Genomic DNA, 22,400 nt, shown 5'->3' with positions numbered 1-22,400 from the left:
TGATTTTCAGTTTGAGAAAATGTTTAGTGAGATTTGAGTAATGATGTGAATAGACGTCTATGAAAAGGGACCTGCTGGTAGGCCTCAGGTGAGGTTTGCCAAGTGAGAACTTTCCTAAGGAGATTAAAGAATTTTGAGGTATCTTTATAGTCAGCATATTATTTCAGGCATTCTCCTGGACAAAAAGTTGAAAAAAGTTATAGTTAACCAAATCTCTAAAAATTAACTGAAACAGAATCATAGAATTTTGAAGCTGCAGAGGGAAGATAGAAACCATTTTTCCAACCTTTCCTCCACTTTGTGAATTAGAGAATGAAGGCCTTCTGGTGTTAAGGTCAGAACTAGAATTAGAATTAGAATCTAGGTCTTCTGGCTTCTAATTCACTAGAATGTTTGGGAAATGAGTTTCAAGTTGATAATCCAGCTCCATTCAGAGAACTAAAATAAATGTGTTCCTAGCAAGAAAACACATCTTATGCACATCCTAACATTTTTATCCCTAATTGTGATTACAGGACCATGTGTTTTCTCAAGTGTATTTTTGTTTTTGTAATTCCTTACTCTACTAAAATTTAGATTTTCTTTCTAGTCTTAGAATTTGATTTTATTGGGGTGGGGAGGAAAGAACTGCTTTATATGTTGGGTTCTTAAGAGGGAATAAACAGAAGTTCAATAGTTATAAAACTATGGTTTGTAGTAAACAAAACGTTTCCAAGCCTTTTTTACTTGCTCCTAGGTTCAACTCCTGGAGAAGGGGAATTATATTGTACATATTTTCTTATAATGTCTAACACATTACACAGTCAATAAACATTCACTAAATTAATGAAATGCATGATCAGTGATAATAGAGACTGTCTAGTTTGGTATGCATGCATCGCTGCCATAAGAAAGTTAAGTAAAGGTCTATCTTTTGGTATGTAGAGGCTCTGTTGAACTCCCTTTCAAACTACAATCTAAGGACGTGGTTCCATAGTGTAGCGATTAGCACGTCTGCTTTACACGCAGAAAGTCCTGGGTTCCCACCCCAGTGGAGCCACTGTCTATGGTCTACGGCCATGCCACCCTGAACAAGCCTGATGTCTGATCTCGGAAGCTAAGCAGAGTCGGGCCTGGTTAGTACTTGGAAGGGAGACCACCTAGGAAGACCAGGTGCTGTAGGCCAAAAAGAAAACCTACAATGCACATGTGAATATGATTGCTTTCCCTTGACTTTAGAAAAGGAAAATAAGAGCTCAATTAAGAAATCCGACCAAATGTTTTCTTTTATAAAATACTTCGTATTTTATAGGTATCTCTCATGTTTTCTCACATTATTTGATTGTAAGGACCAAACAGGTGAGTTAAAGCAAGGGTTATTTCCCTAAAACTTTTTCCGTGTAAAATAATCAGCTATTGGTATTCGTAAAATATTATTCTAACTTATCATGAACTCCACGATGGTAGGAACTATATGTCAGCTTGATATCTGAAACAGAGCTTAGTGCATGGTAGACATTCCAATATAATCATTTGAATATTTCTAGAGCTTGACTGTTTGAATGTATTTTTATAAACTGCTTTCAAGAATCCTTTTTATAAAAATGTTGTAAAGATGGTTTTATTTTTAATTTGTTTTTACTTCTTTGTAATATAGAGAAGAAAAAGTGTTAGATCTTACCTAAGGTCACAGAGCTATTGTGTTTAGTATTGATTCAAACTCAGATTTGCTTATCAAAGCTGGTTCCTTCTATTGTGAAATACTGTCTTTCTTTAAGATTCAAGATTTTAGGATTTAGTTACTAAAGTGTTTTTTTAACTTTGAAGTGTTTTTTAAACTTGAGGGCAGGTACCTGCCTCCCCAGCTGTCTATGCTTCGGCTAATGGTGATGTGTAGTAATATCACTTTCTTGAGACTTGAAAAAGAAAATACAGCTAAGCGTGTTCTGCCTTCTTAGGAGCGTGTGCCTCCTGATGCAGGTCTCGATGCCCTGTGTTCTCTTTGCTGCTTTTCCATCAGAGCTTCGTTTGAAAGGCGGAACGAATGCTGAAATGGCACCACAGATCGATTACACAGAAATGGTAAGGGCTTTTGTAGTCGACAAACTAAGATGATGATCTCATATATTCCGAATCTCCATTCTCTATTAAGTATAACCTGAGTGTTTTCGTGTACATACCTGTTTATTTCTTCATGGCGTCTCGCTCTGTTGGGGAAGAGAGTAAGAGATTATGTTTACTTTAGACTGAGAGTTGTATCTTAGAACAGTGTTCATAGTGAATTCTTTGAAGACCTCAAGTGTACTTATTATATAAATTACTTATTATATAAATTAGATATTTTATATATACAGGAATTATGGTTTGGAAGAAAAAAAACTTGAGACAGGAATTAAATACTGTGTTTGATTAGAGTTGGTGAGAATGTGGAGAAATTGGAACATTTGCACATTGTTGGTGGGAATCCAAAATGGTGCAGCCACTATGAAAACCAGTATGAAGGTTCCTCAAAAAATTAAAAATAAAACTGCCATGTAATGCAGCAATCCCACTTCTGGGTATTTCCAAGAGAGTTGAAATCAGGATCTGAAAGAGATATTAGTATTGCCATGTTCATCGTAGTACTAGTCATAGAGCCAGCATATGGGAACAACCTAAATGTCTACTGATGGATGAATGGATAAAGAACATGTTGTATATACATACAATGAAATATTATTCAGCCTTAAAAAGAAAGAAATTCTAGAATATGTGACAACATAGATGAACCTTGAGGACATTTATGCTAAGTGAAATAAGCCAGTCACATAAAGACAAATACTGGCATGATTCCACTTACGTGAGATATCTAGAGTAGTCAAATTCATAGAGTCAAAGAGTGGAATGGGGGTTGGGGGAAGGGAGAAATGGGGAGTTTCTGAGCATGGTGCATAAAGTTTCAGTTCAGCAAGATGAAAAAGCTCTATAGATCTTCTGTGCAACATTGTACTTATAGTCAACAGTAATGTATACTTAAAAATTTGTTGAGGGTAGATCTCGTGTTATATGTTCTTCCCATAATAAAATAAAATTTTGAAAAAACGAAATACCATATTTTGACTATAAAATTTTAAAATAATAAAACTCAATATTGGCGTGTTCTACAGCTAGTGGGAAAGTAACCTTTTCCCCAGGTTTATTGAAGCGTTATTATTTATAGTAAAATTCACCCTTTTTAGTCCACAGCTCTGTGATTTTTGACATACGTTTGTGAACAAGCCACCATAATCAAGATACAGAGTTACTGTAAAAAATTTCCTCATACCCTGTGCTAGTCAGTCTCACCCCCTAACACTGGCAACCACTAATTTGTTTTCTGTCAGAGTTTTGCCTTTTTTTCAGAATGTCATGTAAAAGAATAATACTTTATCTAATCTTTTGAGTCTCTTTTTTTTTTCACTTGCCATAATACATTTGAATTCATCCACACTGCTTGTATCAGCAATGAAAGCGAAGTAGTGTTCTGATATATGGAAGTACCAATTTGTTAATCCATTCATCTGTTAAAGGACATTTGGGATTTTTCCAGTTTTTAATGATTATGAATAAAGTTACTATAAACATTTACGTGCAGGTTTTTTGAGTGAATGTAAGTTTTCATATCTCTTGAGTAAGTACCTAGGAGAGGGATTACTGGGATCTAATAGTAAGTGTATGTCTAACTTTATGAGACACTGCCAGATTGTTTTGGCACTCAAAAGTGTCTGCATTGTTTTTGCATTTTCACCAGCGCTATATGAGAGTTTCTACATTCTCCCTAGCACTTAATATTCTCAGAGTTTAATGAAAAAAATTTTTTTGCCATTTTAATGGGTGGTATAATCTTTTTAAATTCAGTTTTCATAGGATCCATAAGGAAAGTTAAACTTATCTCTCTTCACTTAATCTCATGTAAGGAAATGACCCTAATTAAATATTACAAAATGCAGCAAAGGATAAATGTTAACATTTATTTGAATAGAGCATTAATACGATAATTATTATATCGTATACATAAAATATGTAATACTGAAAATTTGGAGAATGATTAAATAAATTATGCTAGAACACCATGCAGTCATCCAAATATTTAGGAAGAATTTTATGATGTCGGGAAAATGCTTTTGTTTATAATGTTAAATAGAAAAAATAAGGAGAAAACATTGTACATATAGTGAGATGTCAACTGAATAAAAAAATTGAGATAGCAGAATGGGCCATTGTTCACCAGTACCCCTAATTTCTTACAGTGGGTCGCATTGAGAAGGGTCAGGAAATGCTGTCCTCTGGGCTAACATAACCACTGGGGTCACATATCCTGAATTGCACCTTCTTTTTTATTAGGTAGACTTGCTCAGCCCTAATTAAATGTGAAAATTTTAATTTTAGCTATAAGTCAGTTATTTTATTTGAAACATAGAACTAGCCTACACATTTTTATATCACTGTTTATGATACCTCATTACTAGCTCAAAGCAGAGCACTTTTGTGTAATAAATATACTTGTTGAATCAGTAAATATTGGTGGTTAAAGTAACAATAAACTGATTTTTCAGGTTTTCAAGCCAATTGTTGAAAAATTTGGTTTCAGATTTAATTGTGACATTAAAATGAGGTAAGTTACTTATTTCTTAGCCTTTAGGCCCACTATTTGTGGTAAAAATAGAAAAAATAGACCTTAGAGAACTATCATTCTGGAGCCCACACATTACCTTACATGCGCTTTGTGGCTTAAAAATGATAAGCAGTAGAGGCATGGGGACTTGAAAGCAGCTACATGTGATATTCGCTTATTTTGGAGGAGAAATATTTTTAAGGAAAGTCTGCACTGAGACATCTTCATATCTTTCATTATCTATGCTCAGCATGGATTGAATGCTTACAGTGTAGACAACTGGAGTAGGCACTACAGGGTCATAAAAGGGGTCCTCTCCCACAATGCAGTCAGAATTATTTTCCTAAGAAACGCATCTGGCTTATTTCTCTTTAAGGCTTCCCTTCTGTCACATAATAACAAGGCCAGAGTTCTTGACGTGACATTTAAATGCTTTGAAATCTTGTTCCAATTTACCTTTCTAGCTTCCTACCCTCTCCTCTCCTTTCAACATACCACATATTCTAGCTACGTGATTACCTGCTAGTCCCGTCAACAGACTTTGTGCCTTCAGACTTCCATGTCTTCGTTCATGTTATTCCACCCCTGCTCTCCTAAAAATTGGAAATCCTCCATTTTTCAAAATGAAACTTGTAATTACTTGTGTGAATTTCCATGAGCGTGCCTCAGTTAGAATTCATGTTTGTACTTCTGTCAAAGTCCTTACTGCTGGGTTGTGTTCTGGTAGGTTGTACGTGGAGCCGTCTCCCTACCAGATGGGGGGTTCCTGGTGGATAGGCACACTGTCATTCTCATCTGTGTGTTCTCAGCATCTTCTGTAGGACACTGAACGTTATTAACATTTTATTAGTGTTCAGCTATTTAAGTATTCATATTGTTTATGGAGCACCTAGTATGTACCAGACATTGTTTTAGTCCCTGGTATATAGCAGGGACAAAGTAGACAAAGGCCCTGCCAGCAAGCAGCTGATATTCTAAAACAGCCCTGTCAGACAGAACTTCCTGCACTGAGCAAAATGTTCCCTGTCTGACATGCTAGTCACAGCCACACACGACTGTTGAGCACCTGAAATGTGACCAGGGAGCTGAGTTTTGAATTTTATTTAATTTAAATTTAAACGGTGACATGCAGATTGAGACTACCACATTGGACAGCACAGGTCTATAACATTATTTGGAAATTTCAAACAATTATGTGGTTGGATGTCATTCATGTTATCTTATGGTAAATACTGAGCTTTATTTTTGTCGTGAATCAGTTTGTGTTTGTCATACTTTTCATAGGGGCTACTACCCAAAAGGGGGTGGTGAAGTGATCGTCCGAATGTCACCAGTTAAACAATTGAACCCAATAAATTTAACTGACCGTGGCTCTGTGACTAAGATATATGGAAGAGCTTTTGTTGCTGGTGTTTTGCCATTTAAAGTAAGTTGTTTAGATGGTCTTAGAAATGTGTGTATGTCTCGGTAAGTATTGTATCATCTAAACTTTGAAGTTATTGAAAGATCTTAGTTTTTAAATAAATCTTTTTATTAAAGTTTTTTCTTAAAATTCTGTACTCCCTACTCTTAAAAATCAAATTTTTATATAATGTAAAAGTTATTTTATTTGTCTTTGAGGGCTTGAAAACAATTGTAAAAATAATAATTTATTTTATTCTATTTTACTGTTTTGCCACAATAGGTAGCAAAAGAAATGGCGTCGGCAGCTGTCAGGTGCATCAGAAAGGAGATTAGGGATCTGTATGTTAACATCCAGCCTGTCCAGGAACCTAAAGACCAAGCTTTTGGCAGTGGAAATGGAATAATGTGAGACAATATGCTTTTTCCTAGACATTGGTTGAGAGCCCCCAAATAATTATCTTATTTAAATGAAAGATTTATATTTTTTTAGTTTAAATTTATAGTTTTAAGAAGGTAGATTTTAAAGGACATTAATACCCAAAACAACAGCATGATGAATTAAGATAATTATTTTATTCCAAATTTTATTCTGAGGATGGTTTGCCTTCATTACATTATAAGAGCCCTTTTCTTTATACAGTGAACTTAGATGTTGAAGCTAATCAGAAAGTAGCCTTTGAAGCTGAGCCTAAGAGAAATATTGCACTTGCTTTTCTTACCCCAAATGTGAAATCAGTTTACAAGCAGATGTATTAGAAATGGCAAAGAGCTTTTTAGAAAAGAAATATAGCTATTATATTAATCCAGTTAGAAGTTATCGATTTAAGTGTTTTAAAAATGCCTTAATTGATTTTTTAATGTGGATATTTAAATTTTAAAGTCTTTTTCAGTTTTTCTTAAAGGGTTTAAAGTAAATGCATACTCTACATAATGTTATCTAAAACCCAAACATCTCTATAGGAAGGCTTTTTCATTAAGATAATCATAAGATATTTATAGTACAGTATGCCAGTGAAGTGGTATCTTAATGCTGATGACATAACTTCTGGGAGGGCCATTCCTTACCTGTGAGTGGATTAGAATCAAGTGTGACTTGTTTGAAGTATTGAAGGATGAAGACAGAGAATGCTAATCATGTCCCCTCTCTGTATAGAGAATTTCACTTTTGCAAAGTACTAGCCAGATCTAGTTTTTCGTGTTTAACAGTCACTATTCTCCAATACTGTATTTGCATGTAATTTTAGAATATTGATAGCATAGGTAGTAATACTTTTTTTTCCTATATAGCATTATTGCTGAGACATCCACTGGCTGTTTGTTGGCTGGATCATCGCTTGGTAAACGAGGTATAGATAAATGAAGGGAGTATACAGGTCCCAATGCTAGTGTAACATTCTTAAATCATGTTGGGATGAGAATGTTATAGAATAATGGATGACAAGTTTAAAAGGATACAGTTAACTGATTCTCTTTCAGAGTCAATTAAATTTTTAGTTTTTCTCTCAACTTTATACTTTGAAAAATTTCAAACTTATAGAAAAGTTGAATGACTAGTGACTGTCCATACACTATCCTCCCAGATTCACCAGTAGTGTACATTTAGCTACAAGTCCTGTGTGTTTATGAACCATTTCAATGTACATTGCAGGGATACTGAATACTGTAGCATGTATATCCAAAGGACAATGCCTGTATAACCAAAATGCCATTTTTACACCCAAAGAATTTATCTATTATATTCAGATGTAACCACTTCCCTCAAAAATATTTGTTAGAGCAGTGTGGGATTTTTTTTTTTTTTTTTTGAGTACTTAGAGCATTTGGTTATCATGTCTGTTTAGATTTTTTTTTCTTTTTGACTATAGAATAGTCTGTTCACCTCTTTTTTTTCCTTTCATGATATTGACATTTTGAAAAGTCCAGTCTATTTTCTCATAAGATTTCCCATAGTTTGGGTTTGTCTGATTGTCTCATGATTAGATATAAATATTTGCAGATGTTAAGCTCTCAGAAGATTAAATATACATGAAATCTTATCCTAAAAGTCCCATTGGGTGAGTTCAGAGGTGTAAAGAATGTTATACCAGTGCTAACAGGGATATATTAAATGTTTTACATCTTAGTAATTAATTTAGTTTTTCTACATTATGCCTGTCGTAGGTGTAAATGCAGACAAGGTTGGAATTGAAGCTGCTGAAATGCTATTAGCCAATCTTAGACATGGTGGTGCTGTGGATGAGTATCTGCAAGACCAGGTAATGACACTTACAGGATAAAAACCTTCGAGCCTATTAGATTTGAATATTTGGTAATTTAATTAAATATGAATTTTAATCACTCAGTTTCAGACACTGATTGGCATTTCCTAATTCAGTTGGTTTTTAAAGTATTATTCTGGAATTTATATTCCTCAGATTTCAGTCCTCATCTTACTTGACCTGACTACAGCATTTAGCACAATCAATTACTCTTTCATTCTTGAAATACTTTCTTCACTTGGTTTCTGAAATACTGTTATCATTTTGTCTCACTGGCCATATATTCTAGTTTCTTTACTAGTTTGTTATTGTTGTTTTCATCTTCTCAAATTCTAAATTTTGGAGAGCCCGTAGGCTCAGGCTCATGCTTCTTTTCTGTATCTGTATTCATTCCTTCAGTTATTTTGTCCCATTTCTGGGTTAAGTACTGTCTGTATGGAAGCTGACAACTTCCAAGTTTCTATCACTAGCCCAGACTTTTCTTTTAACTCCATACTCATTATATCCCTTAATGCCTGTCAGCATCTCCACTTGATGTGTTATAGACCTCTCAAACTTAGCACATCTACTCACATTGAGAAATACTAGTGAATATTTCCAAAAAAGGTCTTTTTAAAGTCCACTCTTGATAGATTTTTCTTTCTACCACACTTTTCTCTCCTTAATCTCAAATCGGCAGTCTATGTTTAGAAACGTATTCTTCAAAATTTCTCAACCAGTTTCTTAAGACAGTTTCCCTTATTTCTAGTCTCTTCCTTCTTGCCCAGGTTTACTCTACACTCCCAGTAATTCTATATTGGATGTATTGATTTACCTGTTAAAATGTTGTAATTTTAGAGAGTGGAGGAAGCTTGTCATTATATATACCAGCTTGTAGAGATATTTGGTCTGATTAAATATATTAACTTTCAACTCTGTATTTTATTCTTAACCATTAATTAGAAAATTCTATATTGAGGACTGCTGCTAAGCATTTCTTTTTTTTTCAGCCAGCTCCCCAATCCCCCTCCCATCTAGCAATCACCAGTTTGTTCTCTGTATCTGTGGGTCTGTTTTCATTTAGTTTGTTTCTTTTGTTCCTTAGATTGCTCATATAAGTGGAATCATATGGTATTTATCTTTCTCTGTCTGACTTATGTAACTCAGCATAATACCCTCTAGGTCCATGTCATTGCAAATCGCAAGATTTTTTTTTTTTTTTTTTATGGCTGAGTAATATTCAGTTGTATATCTATACCATAACTTCTTTATCCAATCATCTGTTGATTGGATTACTTCCATATCTTGGCTATTGTGAATAGCGCTGCCATGAACATAGGGGTGCATAGATCTTTACAAATTAGTGTTTTGGTTTTCTTTGGAAAAGTACCCAGAATTGCAATTGCTGGGTCAAAAGGTCGCTCTATTTTTAATTTTTTGAGGAACCTCCAGACTGTTTTCCATAGTGGCTATACCAATTTACAATCCCACCAACAGTGTACTGGGGTTCCCTTTCCTCCACATCCTTGCCAACATTTGTTGTTTTTTGATTTATTGATGATAGCCAATTTGACATGTGTGAGGTGATATCTCATTGTGGTTTTAATTTGCATTTCTCTGATAGTTACCTTGAGCATCTTTTCATATGTTTATTGCCCATCCGTGTGTCCTCTTTGGAGAAATACCTATTAAGGTCTTCTGCCCATTTTTTAATTGTGTTGTTTTTTTGCTGTTGAATTGAATGAGTTCTTTATAAATTTTGAATATTAACCCCTTATCAGATGTATCATAGACAAATATCTCCTCTCATTCAGTAAATTGTCTTTTCGTTTTATTGCTGTGCAAAAACTTTTGTTTGATGTAGTCCCATTTATTTATTTTTTCTTTTGTTTCTGTACCACACTTTGAGTGACACGGATTTTCATTTATCTTAAGTCTTCCAGAAACCTAAAGAAATAGAAGTTATTTTAGCTATTTTGATTTCTAGTAGTAGTATTATATAGAAAGCAATAGAATTTTAACTCCAAAAAGTAGTAAATATTTTTATTTTTATTTTTTTCTATAGCTGATCATTTTCATGGCATTAGCCAATGGAGTTTCCAGAATAAAAACAGGACCAGTTACACTCCATACACAAACAGCAATACATTTTGCAGAACAACTAGCAAAGGTGAGTATTCCATCAGAAAGAGTAGTTGGTTTTTATTGTAGCCAATTTGGGGTCAGATTTTAATAACCAGAAAACTTAATCATAATCATAATTGCTATCACTCACTGAGTACTTCCTTTGTGGCAGACGCTGAGCTAACTCAGCAGTTTATCTGAATCATCTTACTCTCTGCATGACCATTTTCGGTGGCTATTTATTATTATTCCTATTGTACATACAAGTAAAGTGAGGCAGAGAGATTAAATTAATTGCTCAAGACCACATGGTTTCTCAGTGGCAGAGCTGGACTTTGTGCAAACCCAAGAAAGCATATATTGAAACCCATGTGTGGTACTGCCTTACAAAGTAAGTAAAATGTTTTGATGAGAACTGTGAAATCAAATCACAAGAGATTTGTAGCTGGCTGTAAATTTAAGTATTTGTATAAAATTTTTAAGTATTTTACTTTTTTGTGATTCCGTTGATAGAATATTTGCTGAAATTCTAATATTTGCCGATCTTCTTTAAAAGAGTAGTTACAATTTTTAGTGAAAGAAGATTTAACATTATATAAGCTCCTATTTATACCTTGTCTACAGAATTCTTAATTTAAAAAAGTCATCAGCATGTATATTTCACCCATAATCAATATAATTTCTTTATAAAAAATTTGGAAAATAAAAGAAAAAACCTGCCCATAATTCCCTCTTTCTAGTAAAACCAATGATGACATTTAAGCATTTTTCTCCTCTGTTTAAATTATTTCTCTGCATTTTTTTTACAGCTAATGCACACAGTTTCATTTCTTGCTTTTTTCAGTAATGTAGCATATTTCCATTTTGCTATAGTCTTTATTATGTAATTTCATAAAGTAATATAAAATTTGTAGCTCAAAATTTTATGAAGGAAGGGGCTGACCTTAAGCATTTTTTAAAATTATTAAAGTAATGCACACTAGTTAAAAAAATGAAGTATTGCAGGGTTGTACTAAGCACAAAGCCACTGTTGCCCTACTCCTAACAGTTTATTTGTATGATTCTTAATATATACTCTTTTTGTTGTTATTATTAGAAAGCACAGGTAGATTTTGGTTAAATTGTAGAAAATGTCTGAGAGGAATTGAAGACAAATTATATTTGATGGCAAAAGATAATTAACTATTTTTTACTTTTATACTTATGCTAAACTTATATTCATTATAGTCTTCACTTTTCATAGTATTTTGCATATAGTAGACAACTCCCATTTTGTTTGAAGTGAATACGTAGTGCAAAGTGCTGTGAGCTGGAATTGATAGCTGTAGTTTCTTGTTCAGTTTTGTTGTGTTTTAATTGAGTGACTTGGGGCAAGCTGCTTTGTCTTCCGGTGACTTCGTGCGGATAATTCATCTGTAAAATCAGGGACTGGGGCTATATAGTCCCTAAAGGCTCCTTCCAACTAGAAAGTTTTATAATTTTTCAGTAGGTTGGAAATGATTTCCATAATTGTTACCTGTGTCCTTATTTACATATCGCTTGTAATTTGAAAAAATATATGTCTATAACTACATGATAATTTGGCTGTCTAGCTTACAATTCAGTGTATACTCATTCAACAATAATTTCCAGGGGCCACTATGTGACAGCACACTGCCACAAAATACTGAAACTGGAATAATTTGTGAATATTACTGTTCAGCAGGGCCCCAGAATAATGGTTTTCAAATTGTATTCAAAGAATTCTAAGGTTTTAGGAACACTTGAAATGCCTTTGCCACAAATTCAGTCATCCTACTCAGTTGTTTTGATTTTAATTTAGTTTGTTAGAATGAACACATTTGCTTTTTAAAAAAATTCTGTTTCCAGACTACAGTGATGGAGATCAAATATTTCAAAGCCAAACTTGAATTAGTTACCAGGTGGAAAATACACTGTGAAGCCCAATAAAGATGAAGGAGGGTGTTAGTCATCACCTCCCCCCACCTTTCTTCTCTGAACTAGATCTTTCTGAATAGTATTTTTAGGGAATTAAATTAAATACCTGAGAAGGTAAAAGAAGTATAAATGCATCAGTGCTATGTTTTAGAAATATTTTAGGAAATATAGTGCAGAGGCATTATAATTAACAATTGAGATTTTAAAGTTGATATTTGCCGACGCCATGCTCCTCAGGGTTCTGATTCAGTGTGTGTGGATTCAGGCTGTGTATTCTGACAAAACTCCACAGGTATGTATACCTCCAATCAAGAACCGTGGTTCTGGAACAAAATATTTTATATCTAGGCTATTGAAATTCTCATGTCTTGATCTTTGTGTCTCTAACATCTTCAGTAAAACAAGTTTGATATTAACTACCTGCTTGTTTAAGCTGGAGTTATGGGCTCTTCCCTCCAACCCTCTTCATATTACTTACGTACTAAATACTCTTCTGGTTTCAGGCTCAATTTACTGTGAAGAAATCAGAAAATGAAGATGATGCCTCTAAAGACACATATATTATCGAGTGCCAAGGAATTGGGATGACAAATCCACACCTGTAGTGTATTTACCTTTTAAATGATACCTCAGCGATGTATTGCACTAATTCATTTCATAAATACTACAAAACAGCAAATAAGAAGTAACTTATTAAAAGACCCAACTTAAATTTGGAGATGAAGTAGAGTGTTCTAGATTTACTATGCATGCTTCATCAAATTAATCTCACTTAGAATATCTCCCGAGGTATGAAAAATGAAATAGAAGATTTGGTGGTTATGTCTAATAGCTGACTTCAGTATTAAAGTATTGATATAAAATATTCTTTTCTCCTGTTTTTCTTTATGTAATAAATTAAGTCAGGAATGTAAATTTGATCTGTAATTTGTGTATAGTTCTAATCACTTTGCTGTATTCTCATGTAAACTATGAGACAACTTTATGCACACGTACTTACTGTGTCAACAATAATTTAATGAACATTTTCTCATTCTAAGTACATGTACCTTCTTTCTAATTGAGCACTTGGTAAATATTGATTTCAAATCTGTTGAATATGTTGTGAAAGACAATGAGAATTGTAAAATTTCAACCCCATATATATGTGTGTATGTGTGTGTGTATATATGTGTGTATATATATATATTTTTTTTTTGGCTTGTAGTATTAAAAAATAATTAAGTACCTTTAGAACAGATTGTGCTTTTCATTTCTCTGTATTATCTCACACCTAGCAACTTCCACATTTAGATTACTTCCTGCCCTGTAGGCAATTGAGGTTATGACTCAAATGAAACCAGTTTGGTGTATCAGCTAAATATGCTGTACTGTAATATAATGAGAAATTCATTAAAATTTGGTTCCATCTTGGTGATTAAAACATAATCCAGGATATAGATCCAGAGGATGATATTTATCACACATTCAGAATGTGCTGAGTTAGTCTGTATAGAACAGTATAATGAAAAAAAGTTACTTCATGTGCATGATCGTAATTCTTGTCAGTGATTTCAGTGTCCTCAGACAGTTGGGTTCAATTTGCTTTGAATGTGAGGATGACAGTATTGCTTGCTATTTATATTTCCACACTGTAGATACATTTTATGAGTTCCATTTTTATAACAAATGAGATAAAGTATCGTTCTATTTTAGAGTAAAACTATATTTTTAATATAGTCTTCAGAGGGATTGTGATATATTTGGGGGTTTTCAGTTTAATGTGAACTTTGCAGCTTCTCACAGGGCGTGGAGCAGTGTGAAAGAGGTTGGCTGGAATACAGAGATTGGGAACTTTAGAGTGAGAGATTCAAGGTCAACCGTGTGTGAGTTTGTGATTAATCTTGTCTTGGGCGTGTCACTCTGGTTGAGTCTCAACTTAGGTAAAATGAAGATAGGACTTAAGCAAAAAAAATTTTTGGTAATCCTAGAAGTGATTTGAATTTCCATTTATTTTCCTCAAACAAAATTGTATTTCTCTACTTGTATGTCTAAATTCTATTTCAATGTTTCTTTTTCCTATATATTCAACACTATGTGTACATGGACTTAAAGAGGAGTCTTCAAACCACCTTCAAACAGATGTTCATACCACTTGGTTCACAAAGCCTTCCCATGAATTTTAAGTTTGTGGTTGTCAGTAATTTTCAGAAAATTTGTTTTCAGATTTCCATCCTTAAATATGTACTTCCACAGACACATGATCTGATTTTTTTGTATCAATCTTGTTGAGATATATTTCTATAAAATCTTACTCTTATATTTAATAACATTTCAAAAAGTATATTTGTTACACTCAATTGTATAGTAATACTAATTGTAATTAACCAAGCCAGAAGAAATTTTAAACATTTTTAAGAATCTCATGTTCACTGGAAATTTTAAAACAATGCAAATTAATGTGCATATTTTTATTGCAGAAGGATATGACAAGGTGAGCTTTTAAGCATAAAAATATAAAATTGGGGAAGTGGAATGTGAACTTTTAAGCATAAAAAATGTAAAACTGAGGAAGTGGAATGTGTTTTTTTAATGGAGATGGTGGATACCAAACAGCTATGTTTTTAGAGTCCAGTGGATAAATTTAAGAGACTTGGAATAGTTTTATTTTAAAATGGCCGTACAGTCATACCTGGTTTTATTGCACTTTGCAAACACTGCATTTTTTTTTTTACCAATTGAAAGTAAGACCCTCCACCAGCAAAAAGATTACAACTCGCTATAAAGGCTTGGGTGATTATTAAAATTTTTTAACAATAAAGTATTTTTAACTAAGGTATGTACTTTGTTTTTTTTAGACACAATGCTATTGCACACTTAATAAACTATAGCATCGTATAAACAAATTTTATATGCACTGGGAAACCAAAAAGTTTGTGTGACTCACTTTATTGCGGTATTCTAGAACCAAGCCCCAAATCTCTCTGAGGTATGCCTATAAAACTGAAATGAGAGCCTTTGCTATAATTTGAAATTTATGATGAAAATTTTTGATGCCCAGATATCTGGTTAAACAATATTTCTTTGTGTGTATGTGAGGGTGTTTTTAGAAGAGAGTAGCATTCGAATTGGTGAGCCGAGTAGAGCAGGTGGCCCTCCCAGTGTGGGTGAGCATCACCCAGTTCCTTGAGGGCCTGAATAGAACAGAATGGTGGAGAAAGGTTGCATTTGCTCTCTGCCTAACTGCAGGACTTGGGACATCAGTCTTCCTCTTAACCCTTGGTGCTTCTGGTTTTCAGGCCTTCAGACCCAGCCTGCAATCTGCACCTTTGGCTCTCTGGCTCTCAGGCCTTTGGACTACACCAGTGGCTTTCCTGGCCCAGCTTGCAGATAGCAGATCATGGGACTTCTCAGCCTCCATAATCACATGAGAAATTAGCTTGTAATAAATCAGTCTCTCTCTAAACATATATTGAACTTCTCAACATATATATCTCCTATTGGTTCGGTTTCTCTGCAGAACTCTGGTACAAGTGATGTTGCAAGAACGTACAAGTTTGAAGGAGGGGTTCTCTGGAACTGGACATCAGATCTCTCAAGAAGGAGTACTTTTTACCTGATGATCAGGCCATGAGAGCATTTCAGCTGATACTCAGACTCTAAGAGAAGGGGATGCATCCTGGCAGGTGCTTGGAAGGTTCAGGTAGCATGGCCCAGAAGGTGAGAGAGCCCCAAGGGGCTAATATTCCTACTGCCAGAGTGTGTCAGGGCCAGCTGAACGAAGCTTGGAGTCATAGTTTGCTGCTGCTAACAGGAACTGGAAGCAGGAAGAGTTCTTTCTCCCTTCCTCTTTCCAACCGCACGCAGGGCTTCCCTTTTGCAGAACCGAACCAGAAGTGAGTTGTCAGGGGAATCTGGAAATTATAATTTACACACCCAAATGTTATGGAACAGTTTTGAAAGGTGTGCTTAGAGCTGCGAGACAGTAAATAGCCAGTAGAATCTATCCTTTTGGTCATTCAGCATTCACATGTTGCTATCTTACAATAACAATAACATCTTTTTGCTTTTGCCTAACAAAATACAGCTATCCTTTTTGTAAACATATTTCCATCCTCTTAACAGAGGGCCAAAAGTCCCACCAGTCACTATAACCATCTCTGGGTGATGTTAGTGTCTATTTTACTCAATCCCACCTGAATATTCTGTAACATATAGACTGTAAAGTTAATAATAGTCTTTATGTGAAATAAAAAGGGACGATGAAGGGGAGGGGAAAAATAAATGAATATATATCAATATGTATAGAACAAGCAAGGAAGAAAGTTTGCATAACTGCTACGGTCCTGTGTTCTTAGGTTTGCTATATACTCTATGTTCCCTGTACTCTCTACGGGCACCACAGACAGGGAGGTAATCTTAATCTTCACTCCCAAAGGGTCTACGTCTTGGTGGTCTGTCTTTAATGTGTTGCTGTGGTTTTGCCTTGATTTTTATTACTGGATTTGAGAGTACTCAAAGGTGCCTCAGAGAATGCCTTGGGCTCTACACATAGTCCTTTCTGCCTTCATTGTTATAGCACCACTCAATTCACCCTTATTAATTGGGAGCAATTGCCCCAGCAAAAACGGTGATCCCTTCTTTGTTGTTTCAATAGCATGAGAAGCTCAGCATGGGCAGTAGAAGTCTCATCTTACAGTTCATTGGAGCCATTATTGTTGTGACCCCTGGCGGAAGCATTTTTCCTTTGGGAATTAACACCTCTAAAATCAATAGCAATCAAAGTTTCAGGGATGGAAAGTAAAATTTGGGTGGTTGTAATTAATTATAATAGTGGAAGCCCACTCCACTTCCACCCCTCGATCCATGTATTCTAGCTATGGAAGAATAAGTACCCTATATTAGTCTCTGGTCCCAAGGATGGCCCACATCCTGTAAGATAATGCCCTAACTTACAGAGTGTTGTTTCCCAACTGGCACTGTAACTGGATTTTCAGTAGGCTGTTTTCATCAGCTCTGCTGCTTCTAAGGTATGTCATACCTGGCATCTATCTATGGGCATGAACTCATTGGTACACTTTAGCTGAGAAATGAATTCCTTGATCAGAATCAGTATTGTGTAGATCAACCGTAAGTCCACAGATAGTCATTACATTTATCTGTTGTGTAGCTGATTGCTTCGAAGCTTAGCTACTTAAAACAACAAACATTTATTATTTCACAATTTCTGTTGGTCAGGAATACAGGACCAGCTTAGTTGGGTGGTTCTGGCTCGTGGCATCCCATGAGGCTGCAATCAAGCCGAGCCACTGGGTGGAGCTACAGTCATCTCAAGACTTGAATGGGGTTGAAGGATCCACTTCCAGTCTCAGGTTTGGTTGTTGCCTTGCTTCAGTTCCTCCCAGGCTGAAAAACTGTGGGCTTTTCCATCCGGCTTCTCACAAAAATGCAGCTTGCTTTTCCCAATACGAGGGACAAGAGAGGGACAGAGACAGAAAACCCCCAATCTTTTTATAAACTCATTTCAGAAGTGATACCCCATCATTTCTGCCATAGTTTTGTTAATTAGAAACAAGCCACTAGTCCAGCTCAATCTCAGGGGAACGGGATTACTCAAGGGCATTAGCAGGAGGTGGGGATAGTTGGGGGCCATTTTAAAGGCTGCCTACGACAGTCGTACAAGCAGAAACAGACCATTAGGGTTTTGGAGTAGATAACCGATGTTTTCAGAAATAGCTCTTGGTTTGCTACTGGGCCCTGGTAGAGACTGAACTGAGCTGCGACATCTAAAGACCTTATGACCATGATGAACCACATGTTTTCTGATGCACCAAGATACTAAGTTGGGTGATAGCATCAGCAATCCAACATCAAGTGGAAATGGTATTAGGTGCAGGTAGCCTAGAAGATGTAAGCACTTTGCATGAGAGGATGCTCAATCTTCTCCAGCGCCTACCCCTGCTAATCATTGCCACTCTACCAACCTATGGCCCTGTAGGGGAGTTCCCAACCACCAGCTGACTGAGGAAGAAAAAGCTAAGGCCTAGTTTACAGATGTTTTCACAGATGCTGAAGCAGTACAACACATTCATTCAGGGGAGGCCCGCAAGACAGTGGTGATGGGGAATCCTCCCAGTGGGCAGAACTTGAAGCAGTGCAGTTGGTCGTCCACTCTGTCTGGATTGAGAAATGGTCAGAAGTACAAATACGTTGATTCACGGACAGCAACTGGGGACTCAGAAAAAAAAGGTTTGGTAGATTGGTGTCAAAGGATGGGGGAAGAGGTATGTGGATGAAATTTTCAGAAAGAGCATAGAGTTTGAAAAAAAAATGTGTCTCATGTGAATACTCACAAAGGGCATCCATATGGAGGAGAATTTGAATAACCAGGCGTACAAAATGACAGGCTCTGCGGCTGCTAGTCAGCCTTTTTCTGCAGTTAATGCAGTGCTTGCTCAGCAGCTGCAATGGTGGGGGCAAAGGTCATGCGTGGGCCTGACAACGTGGACTTCTGTCACCAAGGCTGCTCTGGCTGTCCTCAGTACTCAGCGCCCAACCCACCAGCAGCAGAAACTGATCCTGAGCCCTCCACAAAGAACTTTCCTTGAGAAAGATTGGAAAACTGCCTCATGGGTGATCACAATGGGGAAGGCAGCAATTTCTCCTTACTGGACTGCTCTCCTTACTCAGAACATGGGCTTGCCTTCTCTGACCACGATGTTTCTGCCAACATGACTATCCTTGAACTAGTGGAGGTTTGAGACAATATTGCTTCTAACCAAGGAACTCATTTCTAAGTCATCCTTAGAAAAAAAGATAGGAAGGTACTATATCAAAATGTTAAAAGTAGCTGTCTAATGGGAATTAGGGTAATAAGCATATATATTGCTGTTTCTTTTCATTTTCTCCTATTTTCCAAATTATGCATCTGGAATAATATATTAAAATAAATTGTAAAGGCAATTGAAGATGGTTTTTAAACTACACTCCTGAAAGCGTTTAGTTTCCTGAATAAGAAAGGATTGCTTGGAGGCCACTCGATTTTAATCATGATTTCAGTTCTATTATTTTTAAACCACTCAGGCACAGACTATTGCAGTCTCAGTGATTCTCAAGCTTCAGTGTATGTGAGCATCGTCAGGGAATCTTACAATGATACAAACTCCCAGTCCACTTCTCCCTCCAGAAATTCTGACTGGGTAATTCTGGGTGGGACTCAGGAAACTGTATGGTTTTAAAAGGACCCCCCAAGTGAGTGACTGTTGTTTAGATTGTTCACATGACACCCGCTAAGGAACAGTGCTCTAGATTTACAGGAGGCTCCAAGGCTGGGGAAAAGCTGGAAGAATTCAAGTAAGATTTGGGAAGAAACAGGTGCAAGTTGTTATTGTGTTGTCAATAGGATCAGATTCCAGAAAGACAAGTAGAAAGACAACCCCAAATCCTTTTTGCCTTTGCTTAGCCTTGATTCAAAATGTAGCACGTCACTGCACTCACATTACCCACCTAGCCGAGCAGAACAGCCCTCTATCTGCATGAGAAAGGCCACGCAGCATAATGGTGCTGCTATCAGATTGCTCTCTCCTGACCGTATCTCAGCTGCCTGCAAAGCCAGTGGAGACAACTAGATGTGAGTTTGAATACCGCTTCGCCACTTATTAGTTGTTGACTTTAGGTGAATTAGCTAAGCCCTTGGAGCCTTAGATTTGTCGTGGGAATATTTTTGATCTAGTCTAGAAGTATGAATTGAAATATTTAATCATTCTAGATTATTTATGTGGTATTTTATAATTTATTCTTGTAATTATTTTTGATACTTTTAGTAATTATTAATATTTTATTTTAAATATTTTATATTATTTTATATTTATTGTCTTATAAAGTTAAGAGGACCAGAATCTCTGATACTCCTTCCAACTCTAAAATTCTTTGTATATTCTACTAGGATCCTATTTGTATTATAAACTAAGTGGAAACATTCAGGTTTTTTTAAATCACAATGTTGAGATTTAAAAAACCATTAAGGTAATTCTGCTTCATTGGGCAGAAGAAAAAATATAATAACCAATATATTCCTAAATTGGATGAAGGATAAGGCAGTGATTACGTCAGGCGTAATGCAAGTATGAGATGAAATTGTAGGGCCTCCTGAACTAAATAAAGGTCATCTTCGGACCTGTCCCTAAGTGCTGCGTTATCGGACAAATTCTGTGAATGTCCCCAGCGAACTTTCTGTCATAGAGAAAGAGTGTCCATTGATGAGAAACTGGGGTTCCATCACAAACGGCTCCAGAGCGGGGGTGTGCTGCTAAATTCCTAAGGAGCCTTTGAGCTGAAATGGGCATCTCATCTCTCTCCTGATGTGTCTCAGATTTCCACCCCTCTCTGTCACCACCAGAAAATACAAAGGGGAAAGATTTTCCTATCAGAGACCAGGAGCCTGGAGTCCTGCCTTTTCCCACTTTCTCTTACTTTCTGGCACCCACCTTGTCTACTTCAACACACATTGTTTAGGTTTATGTGGACACTGACCCTGATGGCATGGTGGGGATTCTGAAGCACAAGCACTCCACAGTTGAGACTTTTTTTTTTAAGTGCACTTCATAGAGTTATGCATACTTGCCAAATGGACTTGTAGGTTTAAACTACAAAACAGATACTCTTCTTGACATTTCACTTAGCTCTTAGGTCTCTGTAAGGACTTTACTCTTGGGAGTTTAGTCAACTCCGATGGCCCTTATTCCCCCTTTCCACACTGTGGGCCTTTCTTTTCCCTGGAGGACTTGCCTTCACCCTGAGAGGTGGCAGGCAGCATCGCCAAATCAAGGAGACAGAGTAAGTAAGTAAACCAGGTTCAAGAAAGTTTGTGAAAAGCCCCCAAATAAAACACGGTAGAAATGGAAGGGCAAAAATAAAATAAATAAAAAAATAAAACAAAATAAAATGGAAGGGTTATTCTCAAGTCACACAGTGGGAAAAAGTCTGTGAAAGTCAGGAGTCATGAGCAAGTTAGAGGTCAAGCCCGAAGAGCATTCAGGAAACTAGAAGCAAGTACAAAACTCCACATACAAGAAGACCTTGCACCTGAGCTGCAGTCGACTACAGAAAGGAAGCACCGTATAGTGTTCACTTTTTGCTGTCCTGAATTCTTGTTGTATGAGAGACCCAGGTGACTTACTTTCCCACACAGCCTAGTCCAATGTTCAAACACACTTTCCCTCTCTTGAAAGAACTTGATTCCATTCTGTCTATGATCCACATCTATACTCTGGCTGTTGATAGAAGCTGCAACACTTTCCCCTCATTAATTTAGCAGGTGTATCTTCTCTTTTCCTGTCCTAGTGTTGCTGCTTTTTCTGTCCTGCATTTTCCATAAAGATCCTGGATAAACTATTTTTTCCTCTGTCTTCTTATTTTTGTTTTGTTTTTTTTCTGTCAGACAGTGATATTCTTCCTCTTGGGTTTCTCTCTCTTCTTCCTACTTACCTTCTTTGTAGTTAGTTGATCTGCAGTTACACTTTTCTACATTTTTTCTGGCACGCATTTTGGTTATTCTCTTAGAGTTTCCCCACTTTTCTCTTGTAGGTATTTTTAGCTTATCACAACTTTACTTCCTGTTTCTCCCCCATTATCAATCATCTTAGATAAAGTAGAGATTATCTGTCAGGAATTATCTTGGCTCAAATACATTTTTAGCCTTTTCAGTGTGGCTACCAACTTGATAAAAGTTCATTATCTTGCATTGAAACAATTTATGTCAAACTATGTTCTGTAGAAGAATTAAAAATTTTTTGTTTTTCCAATTGAATGATTATTTAAAAATTTAATATAAGCATATTTAGGGTCCCAATTTTATGGCCAAATGCTTTTATAAAATTTTAGTGTTCACAGTTGCACATATAACTGTATAGGCACCAAAGAGAACAGGGGTAGACTTAACATATAGGTGACACATTTGAACAAAGGGAGGCTGAGTGACACAACGGTACATTGTACAGATGAATGTTTTTCGGTGATTCAAATACAGAAAACTAATGGGAGAAGTGAATTGGCGCAGCCAAACTAAAGCAGATCTATACTGGGGAAGCTGCCTCTTTTCACAGGTC

At 36.1% G+C, this 22,400-nt stretch overlaps 1 protein-coding gene and 1 pseudogene across 1 annotated transcript in view; both read left to right on the top strand.

Moving 5' to 3' along the window:
• The window catches only part of RTCA (RNA 3'-terminal phosphate cyclase), a 16,721-nt gene extending 3,541 nt beyond the window's left edge, over positions 1 to 13,180 (top strand). Inside the window, exons 4-11 of the mRNA XM_023535082.1 lie at positions 1,895 to 2,061; positions 4,554 to 4,612; positions 5,897 to 6,038; positions 6,297 to 6,421; positions 7,304 to 7,362; positions 8,177 to 8,271; positions 10,319 to 10,423; positions 12,819 to 13,180. Of these exons, the coding sequence (XP_023390850.1) occupies positions 1,895 to 2,061; positions 4,554 to 4,612; positions 5,897 to 6,038; positions 6,297 to 6,421; positions 7,304 to 7,362; positions 8,177 to 8,271; positions 10,319 to 10,423; positions 12,819 to 12,920 (854 nt within the window). The 3' untranslated portion in view covers positions 12,921 to 13,180. The remainder of the gene's footprint in view (positions 1 to 1,894; positions 2,062 to 4,553; positions 4,613 to 5,896; positions 6,039 to 6,296; positions 6,422 to 7,303; positions 7,363 to 8,176; positions 8,272 to 10,318; positions 10,424 to 12,818) is intronic.
• LOC111745486 lies at positions 1,049 to 1,164 on the top strand (annotated as a pseudogene).
• Positions 13,181 to 22,400: the final 9,220 nt, after the last annotated feature.

Source organism: Pteropus vampyrus, unplaced genomic scaffold, assembly GCF_000151845.1.
Source record: "Pteropus vampyrus isolate Shadow unplaced genomic scaffold, Pvam_2.0 Scaffold6, whole genome shotgun sequence".
Taxonomy (NCBI): Eukaryota; Metazoa; Chordata; class Mammalia; order Chiroptera; family Pteropodidae; genus Pteropus; species Pteropus vampyrus.
This window is presented reverse-complemented; position numbering and strand designations above follow the sequence as displayed.